General features: G+C 50.7%; 1 protein-coding gene across 1 annotated transcript in view; it reads right to left on the bottom strand.

Annotated features, from left to right (window-relative positions):
• Nucleotides 1-8,680: 8,680 nt before the first annotated feature.
• The window catches only part of LOC103195540 (c-Maf inducing protein), a 232,672-nt gene continuing 224,786 nt past the window's right edge, over nucleotides 8,681-16,566 (bottom strand). Inside the window, exons 20-21 of the mRNA XM_007939123.2 lie at nucleotides 16,178-16,248; nucleotides 8,681-8,734 (exon numbers count right to left, since the gene is read on the bottom strand). Of these exons, the coding sequence (XP_007937314.1) occupies nucleotides 8,681-8,734; nucleotides 16,178-16,248 (125 nt within the window). The remainder of the gene's footprint in view (nucleotides 8,735-16,177; nucleotides 16,249-16,566) is intronic.

Here is a 16,566-nt window from a genome sequence, read left to right as displayed (position 1 = left end):
GTCACATGGCCTTCTTCCCTGTGTATGCACGTCTTGTCTACAAGGACAGCCGTCATTGGATCAGGGCCACCCTCGGCCTGTATGACCTCATCTGAACCAATCACATCTGCAGAGACCCTATTTCCAAGATCCTGTTCACAGGGTCCAGGGGACACTGTTCAGCGTGGCTCCAACAACGGGCTCAAGCACGACAATCGTGAGGTTGGCACAGGACCAGGCAGGGTTTCGTTCTATTGCACGTAGCGTTGCTGTGAGTCAGACTGACCTGACAACACCTGACAACTACTACTCTACAGTTCAGCCTAGTGAGGGGCCCTGGACACGGTACTTAACGCACGTGGCTGCTAACCAAAAGGTCAGCGGTTCAAGCCCAGCAGCCACTCTGTAGGAGAAACACGTGGCAGTCAGCTCCATAAAGATTACAGCCATGGAAACCCTAGAGAGCAGTTGTACTCTGTCTTATAAGGTCACTATTAGTTGCAATTGGCTCGACCATAGTGGGTTTGGTTTTGAGTTTGACAGGTGGAGAAACTGAGGTACAGAGCAGCTAAGTCCCTTGTTCATGGTCACATAGTGAAGGTGCAATCAGTTTTCAACCCCTGGCGTCTGGGTGAGAATCCTGCACTTAACAAGACCACTGCCTTCCCCTGGGCCACTGGAAACAAGAGACGGTCCTTGCAGGACTCAGCCCACAAAGAAGGGTCTTGACCCTCTGCTGGAGTAGTGGGAGCAGGCAGCTGGGGGTCTCAGTGGGTTCTCCTCAGTGTGAAGCCCCTTCTTAGTGCCCCCTGCAGCTGGTAAATGTTGGGAGCCCCCAGGAGGTTTAGCAGAAATTGAGGATACCCCAGGATCCACACTAATAACTAAAGTCCTGGCCTGAAGACCAGACACTGGTTTTGCCACTGCCACGAGCTGGCTGTGTGACGGGGGCCAGTCACTGTTCCACTCGGGGCTTGTTTCCTCTTCCAAGTGAGCGTCACTTGGGGCCCCTCTGGAGAAAAGCTGGGCAGAGGGAACTATGGCTTCAGCTTGATCGGCCAGGTGCCAGGAAACAAAATATCCCTCACCCCAGGCTGGTTGCCAGCAGCACCCCCATCCTCCCAGGTCTCCAGGCCCCCAGAGGGAGAAGGCCTAACCCTGGATCCCCCCACCTCCTTCTCCACACCACTCACTGGTCCAAGCTCCCCATTGCTGAGCCTGCCCCCAAACAGTAAGCGACACCCCTCCCTCAACCAGGCCAGCTCAGCTCTGTTGCAACTTCCCCACCCAGTGTCTTAGCTCAAACCTGGGCTCCTCAGACATGAGTTCCTTAAACAGGTATCAACACCCACTAGGGCTGCGGTTCTCACCGAGGTGGCTTTGCCTGGTTCAGCAACTAAAAATGCAATATTTGGGGGCAGGCATATCGTAAAGATTGTTATGTTGTTTATCTGAAATTCAAATTTAACTGGCCATCCTGTATTTATCTGGCAACTTTGTCCCCAGAAGACATTTGGCAATGTGTGGGCACACTTTTGGTTGTCACAGTTAGGGGGTGCTAGTAGGAGCTCTGGTAGCCTAGTGCCTAAGGCACTTGACTGCTAACCAGAAGGCTGGCGGTTCAAACCCACCAGCCACTCCTCGGAAGGAAGATGGGGCAATCTACTTCCGTAGTGATACTGCCTCGGAAACCCAAGGAGGGGTCGCTATGAGTCAGGTCTGACTTGACAGCACATAACAACAACAACAACAAAGTGGCATCTGGTGGGTAGAGGCCAGGACACTGCTTAACATCTTACAACACACACGGCGGCCGCCACCATGCACAATGATCTGACCCCAATGTCAGTGGTGCCAAGGACACTGGAGTAAGTATTCACCTGCGATCTCAAGAACTTGTCAGAGAGAGGAGCTGTCGTCCTTAGGGAAAAGCCAGGGAAACTGAAAAAACAGGCATGCGGATTGTTCAAGGTCAAAGTGGAGTCAGCCACCTGTCTGTGCCTTCTCTGGAGTAAACTCATCAGTTTCTGTGCATGCAGAGCCATGAGCGTCATCCAGGAGTTGCAGGTGGGGTGAGAGGACAGGTAGAGCTTGCGGGGGGTCTCCAGGCTCCCCAGGATCGACCCATTCTACGCTGCTTGCAGGGCTGGGTTTACATCCCGGGAGAAGGGGAGAACGGCACACAGGCTTTGCTAGCAGGTCCGCTGTTACACACCAGGGAGCAGCAGAGACTGGAAAATGATTCCGCTCGCCAGCGCCTTCTACTGGTCCAGCGTCTGGACTCTCTGCTTTCTAGGCCGAGACGGACGTTCGATTCCCTGCCAATGACTCTCATGCGCCGCTACCGCCCTTCTGACGCTGGAGGCTTGTGTGGATCCCACCCAAGCGGTGACCCCAGCAGGAGGCGGGGGAAGCTGATCCACAGGAGGGGAAGCGATGGGCTGCGCTGAGCTAGACAATGTGGGCGGCCTCACTTCCACCCTTTCCCCACCGGGTCCCCCAGAAAACTCCCACTTGTGCCCTACTCGCACGCTCCAGCCAGAGGGTCAACAGTGGCCACGCGAGGACAACAGTAACATCGGCGAGGTGTGCACCCATTCTTTTCCATCTGCACCCGCCTGGGAGGAGGGGAGACGCAGACCAGCGTTAGACGCAGGCGCGGTGGGACGGGCGCCTCAAGTTTTCACGTGGCCAGGACTTTGGAGAAAGAATCGCTAGCCCAAGGAGCAAAGACAGAACACACTATTTCATATTTGTCCGTCTGCCCCACGGTCAGCGTCCGCTGGGCACAAAGCGGTGTGGTGAGGGAGATCACACAGTGGGGGCATGGTCCGCCCTGGGGGGGGGCTCCTGTGGGGAAGGAACTATTTCACGTCGAGATTAGGGCTGATTTGTCCCTGAGGGAATGGATGCCCCCTGGAGGCGCCCGGAACCGTCTCGATGGGCCAAGCCGCCGGCCTGCAGCACCGAGGTTTGCGTCGTGCGTCCCTCACTCAGCACCGCCTTCCCGCCCCCGGGTCGCGGTCTCCGCCGGGCGCGCGGAGCGACACTGCGGTCCCCATGGCAACGCCGACGTCAGGGCCCGGTGACCAGCCTGCTCTGCCGGCCCTGGAGCCCGACCCGCCTTCGGCCCGATGGGTCCCGGCCGCCGCAGGGAACAGCTGTGCGCCCGGCCCCTGCCGCCTGCACCGTCCCCAGCGCCCGCTCTTGCCGCCCTTAGTCCTCACACTGTGCCTGGCAGGCGGCTCCCGTACAGTCCTGACTTCCGGTCTCGGAACAGCGGCGCCCCCGAGTCCCCGCTTCCAGCCGGCGGTCTGGCTCCGGCTGCCCCGTCCCCAACGGAGGGAAACCAGCGGGCGTCCGAACACCCCCAAATTCACACACAGCCCCTCCCTCCAGACCTGCCAGGCCCTGCCCCTCTCTCCGGCTGCCCCCACCCACCTTCTGGAAGTCCGCTTCTCCGCGGTGCCAGCGCGCTGCCTCAAGGTCTCCACACACGCCCTTCCCTCGGCCTGGCAGGCCGTGCCCTCCAGGCCTGAGTAACCCCCACGCCTCCTCCAGGTTACTCTGACCTCAGACCCCGCGCGCTTCCTCCAACTCTCTGCAGCTGTAGTGAGGGGCTGTGCTGTGTGATTACTGCCTCCGGGGGCTCCCCGGACTGTGCACTCCTGCGTCTCCAGTGTGCCTGGCACGCTGTGGGACTCGGGATATTTGTGTTAGCAAGTGAATGAATGGGTGATACCATGAATGACAGACTAGGGAAACGCCCGGCGGCGGGGAGGATACCCACTGGGTCCAGTAACCAGAGGCCCACGTCTAATGAGGCCCACGGCTTTGCCTGTGCTCCTCGGCCTCCCTGCCCAGCCATTATTTTAGACGGAAGTCAGGTCTCTGAACTTTGACCCCCGCTCCCCTCGTCTCTCCTCCATCAGCAACGCGCCCTCTTTTCTCTAAGCGCTTCTTTCATGCATTGCACAAAAATGCCTGATGATCTACAAGTCCTCCTCCTGTCCATGGACGTAATCTTCCTTTAAAAAGAAAAATCATTCGTTGTGAAAAAAAGATGCTCCTTTTCAAGCAGAACTTGGGCCGAGACCTCTGAACACCTGGCTGCTGGAGCGAGCCCTGTCGGGAACCACAGCCCGGCTGGGAGCTCCCTGCGGGCTGCCCTAAGGGGTTTTCTGCGTGCCGCTCCTGAGACGCTGCGGGGGTGGGGGCTGTGCCACCCTGGTCTCCCCATCAGCCCTAGGAATCTTGCCACCAAAGGAAAACCAGTTCTGTAGCAGGTGCACACTCCTTCTTCAAGCCCTGGCCCCCGGCTGCTCCGCACGCCCTGCTGTTCTGCTCAGCGTTAGCTCCTGTTCATAGAATTCTAGAGCCAGGCTGTCCATGCAGCAGCCACGGGCCACGGATGGCTGGTACTGAGCACGTGGGACGTGGCTGGTATAAGCTGAGCTTCACTGTAAATGTGAAATACGCACTGGATTGTGAAGACTTGTACCAAACAAAAACAAAGACTTTAAGAGTGGACAGTTGAGGGCCCCACTCAGATCCAGACAGGGAACACTGAAGAATAAAGTGATGTCATGGAGTTCACCATATCCAGATGTGCAGGTTGTGCACTGCACAAGGGTGTCCCTGTGAAGGAGTCCTTTCATACGTACATGCACTGATGACGACTTTGCAGCAGATGGCAGTAGAGCGTTTTGAGGAAAGGATACCCCGCTCCCCCGCCCCCCCAATCACCACAGGGCTCCATAAATATGAGCAAGCAGTGGCTGTGACAGAAACGGTGGCAGACCCGACAGGCTGGCTGGCGGAGAGAAGCAGAAGCCATCTCACTGAAAACAATGACTTATGATGCCATTTTGAAAATATGTGTTATACATACAGTACATTCCACAAATCTTCAGCACGCAGGTCCGTGTGATTTTACACTTGTAAGCATCCGGGCAACCACAAATCAGGATGACGAGCGTTTCCGTCACCCCGAAGTCTCCATCCTGCCCCTTCCCAGCCAAACACCAAGACTCACTTGGTGAGGTAATGACTACCGGGACCACTATCGTCACAGATTACGTCTGCCCACTTGTGAACTTCACACGAATGGGACCATCCTGCAAACAGTCATTTGTATCTGGATCTTTTCACACAACCTAACCCTATCCAGCCAATCCCATCACTGCGTGGACCACTAACTTGTTCCTCTCTCCCTTGCACTGTAGAAATCCGTCATCTGAATACGCCACAGTTTGTTTCCTCATTCTCCCACAGATGCAGACATTTGTGTTCTGCTCTGTGACTACCCCTCTAATGTGTTTACTCATTCTCCTGTTAGCAGACATTTGGTTTGTTGCCACTTTGTGGCTATTACAAATAAGACTGCTCTAAACTTTCTTGTTTGTATCTTTCGGGGGACACATGTACTCTGTTCTCTTGAGCATATCCCCAGGTGGGGAGTCAAGAGGTCAGAGGGAGGCATGAGTGGCAGCGAGACTGCCCCTTTCCTAAGTGGCTGAACCACTGATGTGCCCACTGCCACGAGTCCTTTTGTCAGTAACCACCCCCACACCCCCAAAGCAGTGCAAGCTGATCTTGAACCCCTGCTGCAGAGCTCTCCCAGGCCCTTCTGGGAGGTGCCTATGGCTGAGTCTGGGCTCTCATGGCCCCTTCTGGTCAGCTCCCGCAGCTCTGGGTTTGCTTGTGGGGGTATAACAGGCAGGGTGTGGACCATGAGGCCACTCAGGTTTGATTCTGGAGAAAGATGATAAAGAAGGGACTAGCGGCAGAGGGGTGAGCAAGGTTACAGCCAGCGGCTCAGGAGGGAGGCTGAGACCCTGGGAACTAACAGCTGAGGGCTAGAGCTTCCTCAGAGCCCCTGGACCGCAGGAGTGGCCTTGTTCTGTAGTGAAGGTTCTTGCCGAGGGTGACGGCGCCCATCAGGGACAGCTGGCAACATCTGGAGACATTTTTGGTTGTCAGCACTGTGTGTGTGGGGGAAGACAGCCTGCCACAACCAACAGTTACCCGACACACAGTGCTCACAGTGCCAAGGCTGAGAGACCGCTCTTCACAGGGGCTATGTACGCACCAGACAGGGGTTAAAACAGCACTCAGCAGTTTCTTCCAAGATATAAAAGAGATTAAACTTGTGAGCAGAACAGACATGGGGTGAGACAGATGCCAAGCCACGTGGAGATCTCTGGGCAACCAGGAAGCAGAAGCCAGAGGATAGACAAGGACTTTCCCCCAGAGCCGACAGAGAAGCCTTGCCTGAGAACCAGTGCTCTGAATTTGGACTTCTAGCCTCCTCGGCTGCAAGAGAATAAATTAGTTAAAGCCACATAAAAGGAGAAAAAAAAAACCACTCAGCCACAAAGGAACAAAGTCCTGCTCCACGCAACTACTTGGACGAATTCAGAAACATGCTAAAGCCAAAGCTGAATAAAAGGAGAAATCATGGACGACTCCATTTACATGAAATGCCCAGAAGAGTAAGTCCACCGAGACAGAAAGCAGACCGCTGAACGCCAGGGGCTGGGGGCAAGGAGACGGGGACAAATGGCTCAGTGGGTACAGGTCTCCTTTGGGGTGATGAAAATGTTGCGGGTTGAGGTAGAGGTGGGGCCAGACAGTACTCTGAATGTCCCCTCTAAAGTGCTTCAATTTATATGAGGTGAATTTCACCTCAGTGAAGTGTGAAAAAGGAAAGGGGATGGGGAAAGGGGGTGTCTGAGTCCCGGCCCTGGCCCTGGCCCTGCCCTCCGCCCGCCCCCGGTCCCAGCGAAGCCCCAGAGAAAGGCCGGGCAGCCATGAGTCACTTACAGTTTATTTTTGCCTGAAAGTATTTCACATCTCTTTGTACACAGCTACGTGACAGTAGTATTAACCAACCGGAAAAGCAACAGTGCGAAGGGAAAGGTGGCATGTCTTGTTTCTTCTTTTTTTGTTGTTTTTTCTTTTCTTTTTTTTTTTTTTTTTGCTTCTGCATCTTCCTGCACCAGAGTGCTGTAAAGTATGGGACTGGAGGGAGGTGGAAACCAAACCAAACAACAGAAAACGACAACAAAATAAACTGACAAAACAAAACACACACACACACACACACACACACAAAGTAAAACCTGGCACGGAGAGATGGATTAAGACTGAAATCCAATGTTGTCATCTGTTGTTTTTCCTTTTTTAAAAAAATGAGGGTCTAGTCGGGTGGTAATAAAGTCTACCTGGCAAAGTATAAAATGACCAAAGCATGGCTTCCATCGAATGGGATTAAATATATATAAAACAATACACTGGCTGTGGGTTAGGCTGGAGGTGCCACAGGGGGCAGTATTTGTGCTACACCAACAGAAAAAGGGGCCTGGGGGAGGGGGACCCCAAATCAACGGTAAAGGGGCTGCTCTGTACAGGGCGGGCTTGTTAAGAAAAGCCTACAGTTTATAAAAGAAACAGGTTGGTTTGTCGTTGGAGCTGGGGTGGGGACAGAGGCGGCTACGTTGCAGTGGTCACATTTGAGGTGGGGTGGTGGGGCAGGGGGGACGGTCAGGCTGGTGGAGCCGAGTATCTCTCTTCTCCCAAGCGACCATGCAAGAGGCGGCATGCGTGAGGGCAGGACCACGCCACATACACAAGGGCGAGGGCCACGGGACAGCAGAGGCCGGGGGAGATGCGCGTCTCCCAGGGTGGGGGTGAGGACAGTTCTACAGGATGGACCGGGAAGGACAGATTAGCACCCCCTCAATCTGTAAATGGGGGCCAGAGAGAGTGCCTGGGTCTTCCAGGAGCAACACTAGGCTATGGGGACCCCACTCCTTCCTCCTCCCCCAGCCTGACCCCCATGCTGTGAGGAAGTCAGAGACACCTGGGACTCAGACAGGCACGGGGTGGGCGGAGGGCAGACGGACGGACAGCCTGAGAGAACATAGGCATACAGAATCCATTACGAAGAAGCAATTTTCCAAGGAGGTTTTTTTTTTTTTTTTTTCTCTGTTTGCGTCCTTTAAAAAAATAACAAAAATACTACCACTAACCCAACAGCTGACTGGTTTGTACAGTACCACGCGCCAAAGGTGCAGGAGGGAGGGAGGGCCAGAGACGTCATAAATAAGAGGCAGGTCCCAGACCCGCAATTGGTCAACATTTCTTAAATAGGTGCAGTATTTAAATCTTATGTACAACAGAGATCACTTTGCATAGCAATGGCAAGGACACAGGACGGGTGCAATGACATGACCAGGTCTGCCTGTCCCAGTGGCGGGGCGGGTCCTCGGCTCTGAGAGCCGGGAAAGAAGCATCCTTGGTCTGGCCTCCGAACCGGTCAGGACCGCGGTGAGGTGGCATCGGAGGTGACTTTTCCCACACGGCATTAAACACAAAGGCAAAGAAAATCCACAAAGGGTCTCCCCCACCCGGCCCCCCACCCTCCCCTCCCCCTCCCCGCTGATACTCCTCTCGTTGCTACAAAGTCCACTTTAGAGCAGGTCACGGTTTCAAATTATGAAGCTAAAAGATTTAGGTGGGGGCCGGGCGTGCTTCTGGAGCCCCTCCCACCCTCCTCCCTCTGCCCTCCGCCCCCAGAAAGACTCCCCCATCTAGCTCTCAGCCGGGACGCTGAGGTGGGACCCCAGGGGCGGCTGGTCTACAGCTATTAGTCAAGTTGTTTTGTTGCACTTGCAGACTCCTCCTGTGCAGCCGGGGTTCACCAGGCCTCCGTGTAGCGGACATCCACCTCCTTCAGGTTGGGCAGCTTGGCCTGGGGTGCGACAGAAGGCATGTACGTCAGAGCCGGGCCACGTCCCTCTGGAACTGCTGGCTACTGCCTCCCGTGCCTCTCCCCACTTGGACGCCGCCTGCTGTGGCCCCCAAAGGCTCTCAGGGAGCCAGGTGGCCTTTGGAAAGAGCTGAGCTAGCAGCGTGGGCCAGGCCGAGACACCGGGTGCCACGGCTGAGACCTCAGGCCCTGCACCCTGCACATCAGATAGGCTCCCATCACTGGCTTTGTACGTGGAGACACCAGGGTTTGAGCCCTAGCTCTGCAACATGCTGGCTGTGTGACCCCACGGTGACAGGCCCAGCTCTCGGGGCCTCAGTTTCTTCCTCTGGAGAATCCACTTTGAGTCCTCCCACTCAGGGTCCTCACAACGGACCCATCGCAAGACTACACCTTCCCACCTACTATTTCTCAGAGACGTCTCCTGCGCTCCATGCCGGCCGCCATCTTGGATGCTCTTCCTCTGTTCTTCACCCCTCTGAATAGCCTGCTTTTCTTAAGAAGCCTCACAGGACAGAGCAAGTGGCTGCCCTCAGTGAGCTCCCGCCTCTCACCCCCTCCCTTCCTAACCTCCCGGTCCCCTGGTCACAGAGGACTTTTCAAGACGCACACACACACACACGTTCACATGCACACTCATGCTCACACATGCACATGTGTACACATGTAGACACACACACAGTCCCTCACTGCTTATCTCCTGTGTGTAATGGCCCTCAGCAGCTGCCCAGTGCCCAGGCACAGTTTATAAGCTGAGACCTGCAGTCATGGTTGGCCGCAAAAATAAAAAAATATGTGAGCCACATCCCAAGAAAGAAGCCAAAGACCAACAAACATAGAAATATCAAGGGGGAAAAAAAAAGAAGATATGAAACACCCAAAAGATAAAAAGCAAAATGAGTGATGTAGACACTTAATTTTCAGCAATAACCTTAAATGCAAATGGTCTACATACCAAATGCAAAAGGTGGAGAGTGGAAGAATGGATAAAAACCATGATCCAGCCTTTCGCTATTTACAAGGAACACCTGAGACCTAAGGACACAAACAGATGGAAAGCAAAAGGACAGAGAAAAAATAATTCCACGAACTAGTAAACAAAAAAGAGCAGGGGAGGCCATACTGATATCAGGTTAAACTGACTTTAAACGAAAACCTATTACAAGAGACAAAGAAGGATATTACATAATAACAAAATGGTCAATCTAGCAAGAAGATAAAACAATTAGAAATAGGTATGCTCCCAATAGCATTGCACCAAAACACACAAACAAATACTGAAAGGAGAAATAGACAATTCTACAATAACAGTGGGGGACATCGACACACCACTTTCAACTGTAAACACAACATCCAAAAAGGAGATCACTAAACACACTGAGAACTTTAATAAAATCAGAAGCCAGCTGGCCCCAATGGACATACACAGAATGCCCCACATCGGAACAATACAAGTGCTTTCTCCAACAGAATGACCATTTTCCAGAACCGACCACATGCTAGGATACAAAACAAGCCTCAACACATGTAAAAAGACTAAACGCGTACAAAGCATCTTCTCTGACCATAATGGTGAACATAACAGTACGAAACAAGAAATCAAAAATGGGAAAAAATAAATAACTACATGGAGACTAAATAATATGCTACTAAAAACTATTAAGTCATAGAAGTAATCAAAAGTGAAATTTAAAAAAGTCCCAGAATCAAACGAAAATGAAAACACAACATATCAAAACCTTTAGAACACAGCAAAAGCAGTAGTCAGAGGAAAATTCACACCAATACATGCCTACATTAAAAAAGAAGTTCCAAAAATCACTAACTTAGACTGACAACTTGAACAAACAGAAAAGAGCAAAAGAAGTTGAAAGCTACCAGAAAAGAGGAAATAATGAATCAGAGCAGACAAAAATGAAATAGAAAACAGAAAAACACATTACAAAGAATCAACAAAACTAGAAGTCAGCTCTTTGAAAGGATCAATGAAACAGACTATTGGCTGAATTGACAAAACAAAAACAAAAAAAACAGAAAAGGAAACTGGTGAGATTATAACCGATCCAACAGAGATAAACAACATTATACTAATTACTACTGAAAACTGTACTACAACTAATTTGAAATCCTAGACAAAATGGATAAATTCCTAGACACACACTATCTACCCAAACTAACACAGACAGAAAATTTAAACAGACGATCATGGTAGAAGAGACTGACGATGTCATTAAAAAGAAAAAACCAACTGCCAACAAAAAAAAGACCACGACCAGACGCCTTCATTGGAGAACTCTATGAAACATTCAGAGAAGGGTTGACACCAATCCTACTCAATCTCTTTAAAAAAAAATAGAAGAGGAAGGAATACTACCAAACTCCTTCTAAAAAGCCAGCATACCCTGATACCTAACCCAGGCAAAGACATCACAAAAAAAAAAGAAAATTACTGACCAATATCCCTTATGAACATAGATGTAAAAAATTTCAACAAAGTTTTACCCAACAGACTTAAGCAACGTATCAAACAACAACAACAACATGAGGAGGTGGGATTCCTACCAGGATTACAAGGGTAGTTCAACATCAGAAAATTAATCCACATAATCCGCCACATCAATAAAACAAATAAAAAGAGCCATAAGATCATGTAAATGGATGCAATAAAGGGGTTCGATAAAACTCAACACTCTTTCCTAATAAAAACTCTCAGCAAAATAGGAATAGAAGAGAAATTTCTTAACATACTTAAAGGCATACTAAAAACCAACAGCCAACATTACAGTCAAAGGAAAAAAGCGGAGAGCCTTCCCGCTGAGAACAGGAATGAGACAAGGATGTTCCTTACCACCACTCTCATTCAACACTGTACTGAAGCCCTAGCCAGAGCACTGCAACAAGAAAGACAAACAAAAGATATCCAAGTCGTAAAGGAGAAAGTAAAACTATCTCTATTTGCATGACATGATCTTATACATAGATGACCCTAAAAATACCACTGCTGGAACTAACAGAAGGCTTTAGTAATATTGCATGGTACGATATCAATACACAAAAACCAGTTGGGCTCCTCTACACTAACAAAAACAACTCCAAAAACGAAATAAAGAACAATACCATTTATATAATTTATACTACAATTGTAAATACAATACCTAGAAGTTAATCAGGGATATAATAGTCTTATACAGTGAGCATTATAAAATACTACAAGAGACTAAAAGAGGCCTAACAAAAGTCAAAGACAGCAAAACATGCTGATGGACTGAAGACTCAATGCAGTGAAAACATCAGTTCCACCTCAAGTGATCTACAGCTGCAATGCAATCCAGTACCACTCCCGGCAACGTTCTTTAGTGAAATGGAACAACTACTAACCAGCTTCACACGGAAAGGAAAGAAACCCCAAAGAGCTAAAGCAATATTGAAGAAAAAGAACAAAGCAGGAGGTCTCACATTGTCCAACATCAAAACACACTACACAACCACGTAACCAAATCAGCGTGGTACTAGTTCACCGACAGACCGGTGGACCAGGACCGAGAACTCAAGAATTAGATGCAGCCATACACGGACGGCTGATTTTCAAGTCCATTTAATGGGGCAGAAACAGTCTCTGTAGTAAATGGTGCTGGCAAAATGGGATATCCACCTGTGGAAAAATGGAACAGGACCCATAGTTCACACTCTACACGAAAAGTAACTCATAATGGATCAAAGACCTAAATGTTAAACTTAAGGACAAAATTCCTAGAAGGAAACACAAGGAGAGAACTATGGGATGTAATCTTTTGTAAAAACACGGTAACAAACAACTACATATGCACAGATAGAAGACAAAACCGATAAACGGGACCTCATAAAAATCAAAAAGCTATGGTCATTGAAAGACCCTACTAAAGATTAAAAAGACAACCCACAGACAGGGAAAACACCTTCAGAAATGATTTACCTAATAAGGATCTAATCTCTCAACTCTATGGAAAACCGCAGCAACAAAAACACAAACAACCCAATCACAAAGTGAGCAAAGGACACGAACAGTAATTTCACCAGAGGACATCCAAGCAGCGAAGAAACATAGGAAAAGATGTTCACAATCATTAGCCATTAGAGAGACAGCAATCAAAACTATGAGATACTGTCTCACTCCCAGTTAATACAAACTACACACACATACACACACAACCAAACCCACTGCCATCGAACTGATTCTAACTCACAGTGACCCTACAGGACAGAGTAGAACTGCCCCGTGGGGTTTCCAAGGATGTAAATCTTTATGGATACCTCATGTTTCTCCCACAGAGTGGCTGGTGGGTTCAAACTACCAACCTTGTGATTAGCAGCTGAATGTTCTGCCCACTGGTATAACAACAGTTATACAGCTCCTGGTATAGACTCGAGACACCCAAAACTAATGACATGAATGGACATACGCACACCCATGTTTGTTGCTGCTTTACTGACAACGGCAAATAAATGGAAACAACCAAAGTGTCCATCAAAGGATGAGTGGATAAGCAAACTGTGGTACATACATACAATGGAATACTATGTACCCCCAAAAATCAATGATGAGTCTGCAAAACATTTTAACAGGGACGGACCTGGAGGGTGTAATGGTAAGTGAAATAAGTACAGCATGTAAGGACAGATACTGTGTAATCCATCTTTTATAGGAAGACAAGAAGAGATACACAGAGAGAGACCAGTGTTCATTGGTAACCAGGGAGGGAGGGGGAAGGGAAGTACACTTTGGATTGTGGAGCGTTGTTACTTTGGGGGATGGGAAAAGTGGCACTGAATATGGATGTAGGGAGCACAGCACAACGTAAGTAAAAACAAGTGTTTGGGTTTTTACACAGGGATGGGTATAGGCGTGTTGGTGCACGTGTTGCTGTGTACACAGGTGAGCACAGACAGAAGTATCTATAGGTCTATGTGAAAACAATATGTGGGTGGCACATACCTTCACTGAAGACACAAATACAGACACTCCCTGGACATAACCAAACACCTTCCAAGATTGGTTTTCTGAGTTTGAAAGCTTAGGCATGTTGTCGTTGTTGTTGTTATGTGCCATCAAGTCGGACCTGACTCATAGCGACCCCTCCTTGGGTTTCTGAGGCAGTATCACTATGGAAGTAGATTGCCCCATCTTCCTTCCGAGGAGTGGTTATAGTCTCATGGAACAACTCAGTCAACTGGCAACCATAGTTCACAAAATCGTGACCTGCATCCTGGTAAGTAAGTAACTTCTGGGGTCTTCTCAGCTTGTAAGCGGCCCGCTAAGACCCACCTTTGGGTCTCTACTTGCCAGGAGCAACACAGTAAGAAAGAAACCAAAACTCAGAGAGGAAACAAGTCTACATGAGCCACGCCCTCATCTACACTGAAGCCAGAAGAACTAGATGGTACCCGCCTATCACCGCTGACTGCTCTGACCAGGGTCATGACAGCTGGTCCCTGACAGAATGGGAGAGCAATGTGGAGCACAACTCAAAACCTTATTAAAGGGAAAAGGCCAGACAAACTGGGCAGGAGAGAAGAGAGAGGTCCCTGAGACTCTCTTCAAACCCAGAACAGAGCCCACCTCCCAAGATCATCTTTCAGAGGGACAGCAGAGTGGAGTACCAAACAAAGGGCAGGACCTGGACTTAAAAAACATCAGTGCGAGAACAGAAGGCCAACAGTTAGTCAAAAGCAAAGATAAGACAAGGGCGAGGGCAACTAGAGAACCAGAAAGGAAACAGACTGAACACAGAGACAATGGTGACACATTGTGATGCTTCTAACAAATGAACAACTTGTGTGAAAACTGTCAAATGGGAATTAACCTGCTGTGCAAGTTTGCACCAAAAACTCAAAAAAAAAAAAAAAAAATATATACACACACACTCACGCCCACCCATTTGTACAGATCCATCTAGATTTTCAGGTTCTCATGGGAAAAGGGAAGACCTGGCCCAACTAGGCTGCCCCTGCCTGCCCGCCCCCGCAGGCCCTTCACACCAAGGCCAGCATTACCAGCCAGCAGTCTTCAAGTTGGCACCACATCCCTCTCTGATGTACATAAAGAAAAAACTCGATGACAACAGTTTTTCTTCCTGTGAGACCGATTACAGCCATTTCCTGCCAGGCCTCAGCAGCATCTGGCTTTGTGATGGCCTGAACTGGAAGACCACAGAAGGCAGTGAGTTCTTCACCAAGCTTGTCCAGGGGGCGTCTGACAACACATGTCTGGATCAGGAGGCCTGGGGACCCTGGGGGATCCCACAGTGCCAGTCTGTGGGCCACACTTGAGTGGTGAGGTCTACACTTCTCAGGCGGGTGGTCTGGCCTGCAGTGACTGTGTCCTTCCCATCTCCCAACCCTGCCCCTGGCAGCACACTCCCTGGGAGCCTCTGGACTCCTGTCTTCTGACCTTCCAACCCCAGCGAACTGAGTCCTCTGCTTGCCTTGGCTTACCTCGCTTATCTGTGGTGCCAGGACTCTGAGTCTTGCCCCGGGCAGGGATGGTGTCCCTGGCCCTGCCTCAGGCCTGGCACACAGTTGGCCCTTGGAGAGCATCTATATTTCTGACAGGCCCTGAAGGTTGGCTGAGCTGGAGGTGAGGCTGGACGGGGCTGTCCCGTCCCTGCTGGGCATGGGGCTCAGCCAGGGCTGCTGGGGATCCCCTCCAAGCACTTACAGGTGACATAGGTTCTAGGCTGCTCATGCACCACCTGGGCCTCTCGCTTTTGGTCCAGCCCACCTTCCAATGCAGTGGCGGCAAGTCTCCCTCCTCCCTACTCCTTGGGGCAGCAGGTACCAGTTCAGGATGACGTGGCAGGAGGTGCTCAAGGCCTGGACCTTCATCTTCCTCAGGAGGTGCCTGCCTCCCACCCATCAGAGCCTCTGGTGGTCCCTCAGCTTTACTATGCCAACCCAGCCCAGGCCCTGAACTGGATACTGCGGCAGCCCCATTCAGGCTCTTCTGGCTTCGACTCTACCACCCCTATTTCCTAGCCAACAGGCAGAAGGAGGTTTGACAAGCATTTCCCCAACCTGCAAGTAGCCTCGACAAGCTCTGTGCAGGTCAATGACACCAAAGCCCTTTTGAGCCCTCCCTGGCCTTCCTGGATCTGCCTACTCCCATCAGCCACAGCGGCTGACGGGCCACCCAGGTCCTCTGCCCTTGCTCTCCTCCTGTAGGTCTCAGTGTTTGAGGTCTTCCCGGTTATCCTTGTCACACAGGCCCTTCCTACTTTCAATCATCAATTCCTGCTGGCTTCCTCCCTGTAACGCCTGTCAAACTGCCCATTTTCTTCAGTGATCTGCTGGTGTGGAAGCCTCTCTTACTGGGTAGGAAGGTCCAAGAACGAAGTGCCAGTATCTCAAGCCAGCCAAGTGCAGGGAGACAGGCAGGGAGGGAGGCCTTACCTTCAGATCTTCATAGGTGTCGGCCGAGAGCTTGGTGCTGTTCATGTTTAGGCTGCACAGACTCTTCATAGCTGTGGGAGGACAGATATACAGACAGACACCGTCATTAGCTCAGGGAGACTCTGCCGGGTGTGCAAGTATCAGGTGGCCAAGCTGGGGACTGACCGCAGACTGTAAGCCCGCTTAGGGGATGGGCACAGGCAGGGTTCTCCATACAAAGTCTGCTCAGACAGACGGGGCTGCATCAGGCCTATGCTCTCTGCGCCTCCACAGCCTGGACCTGACTCCCCTGAACTCTGAGCTCCCTGCCACCTACACACCAGCCCTGATGGGCCAGGCCCGGCCTTTCCCCTGGAAGCCTTCAGCACAGCGACTACCTCGGGCAGGCT

The sequence above is a fragment of the Orycteropus afer genome, unplaced genomic scaffold (assembly GCF_000298275.1).
Source record: "Orycteropus afer afer isolate SDZICR_OR568_19922 unplaced genomic scaffold, OryAfe1.0 scaffold00057, whole genome shotgun sequence".
Taxonomy (NCBI): domain Eukaryota; kingdom Metazoa; phylum Chordata; class Mammalia; order Tubulidentata; family Orycteropodidae; genus Orycteropus; species Orycteropus afer.
Note: the sequence above shows the minus strand (reverse complement) of the source record. Positions and strands in the feature narration are given on the sequence as shown.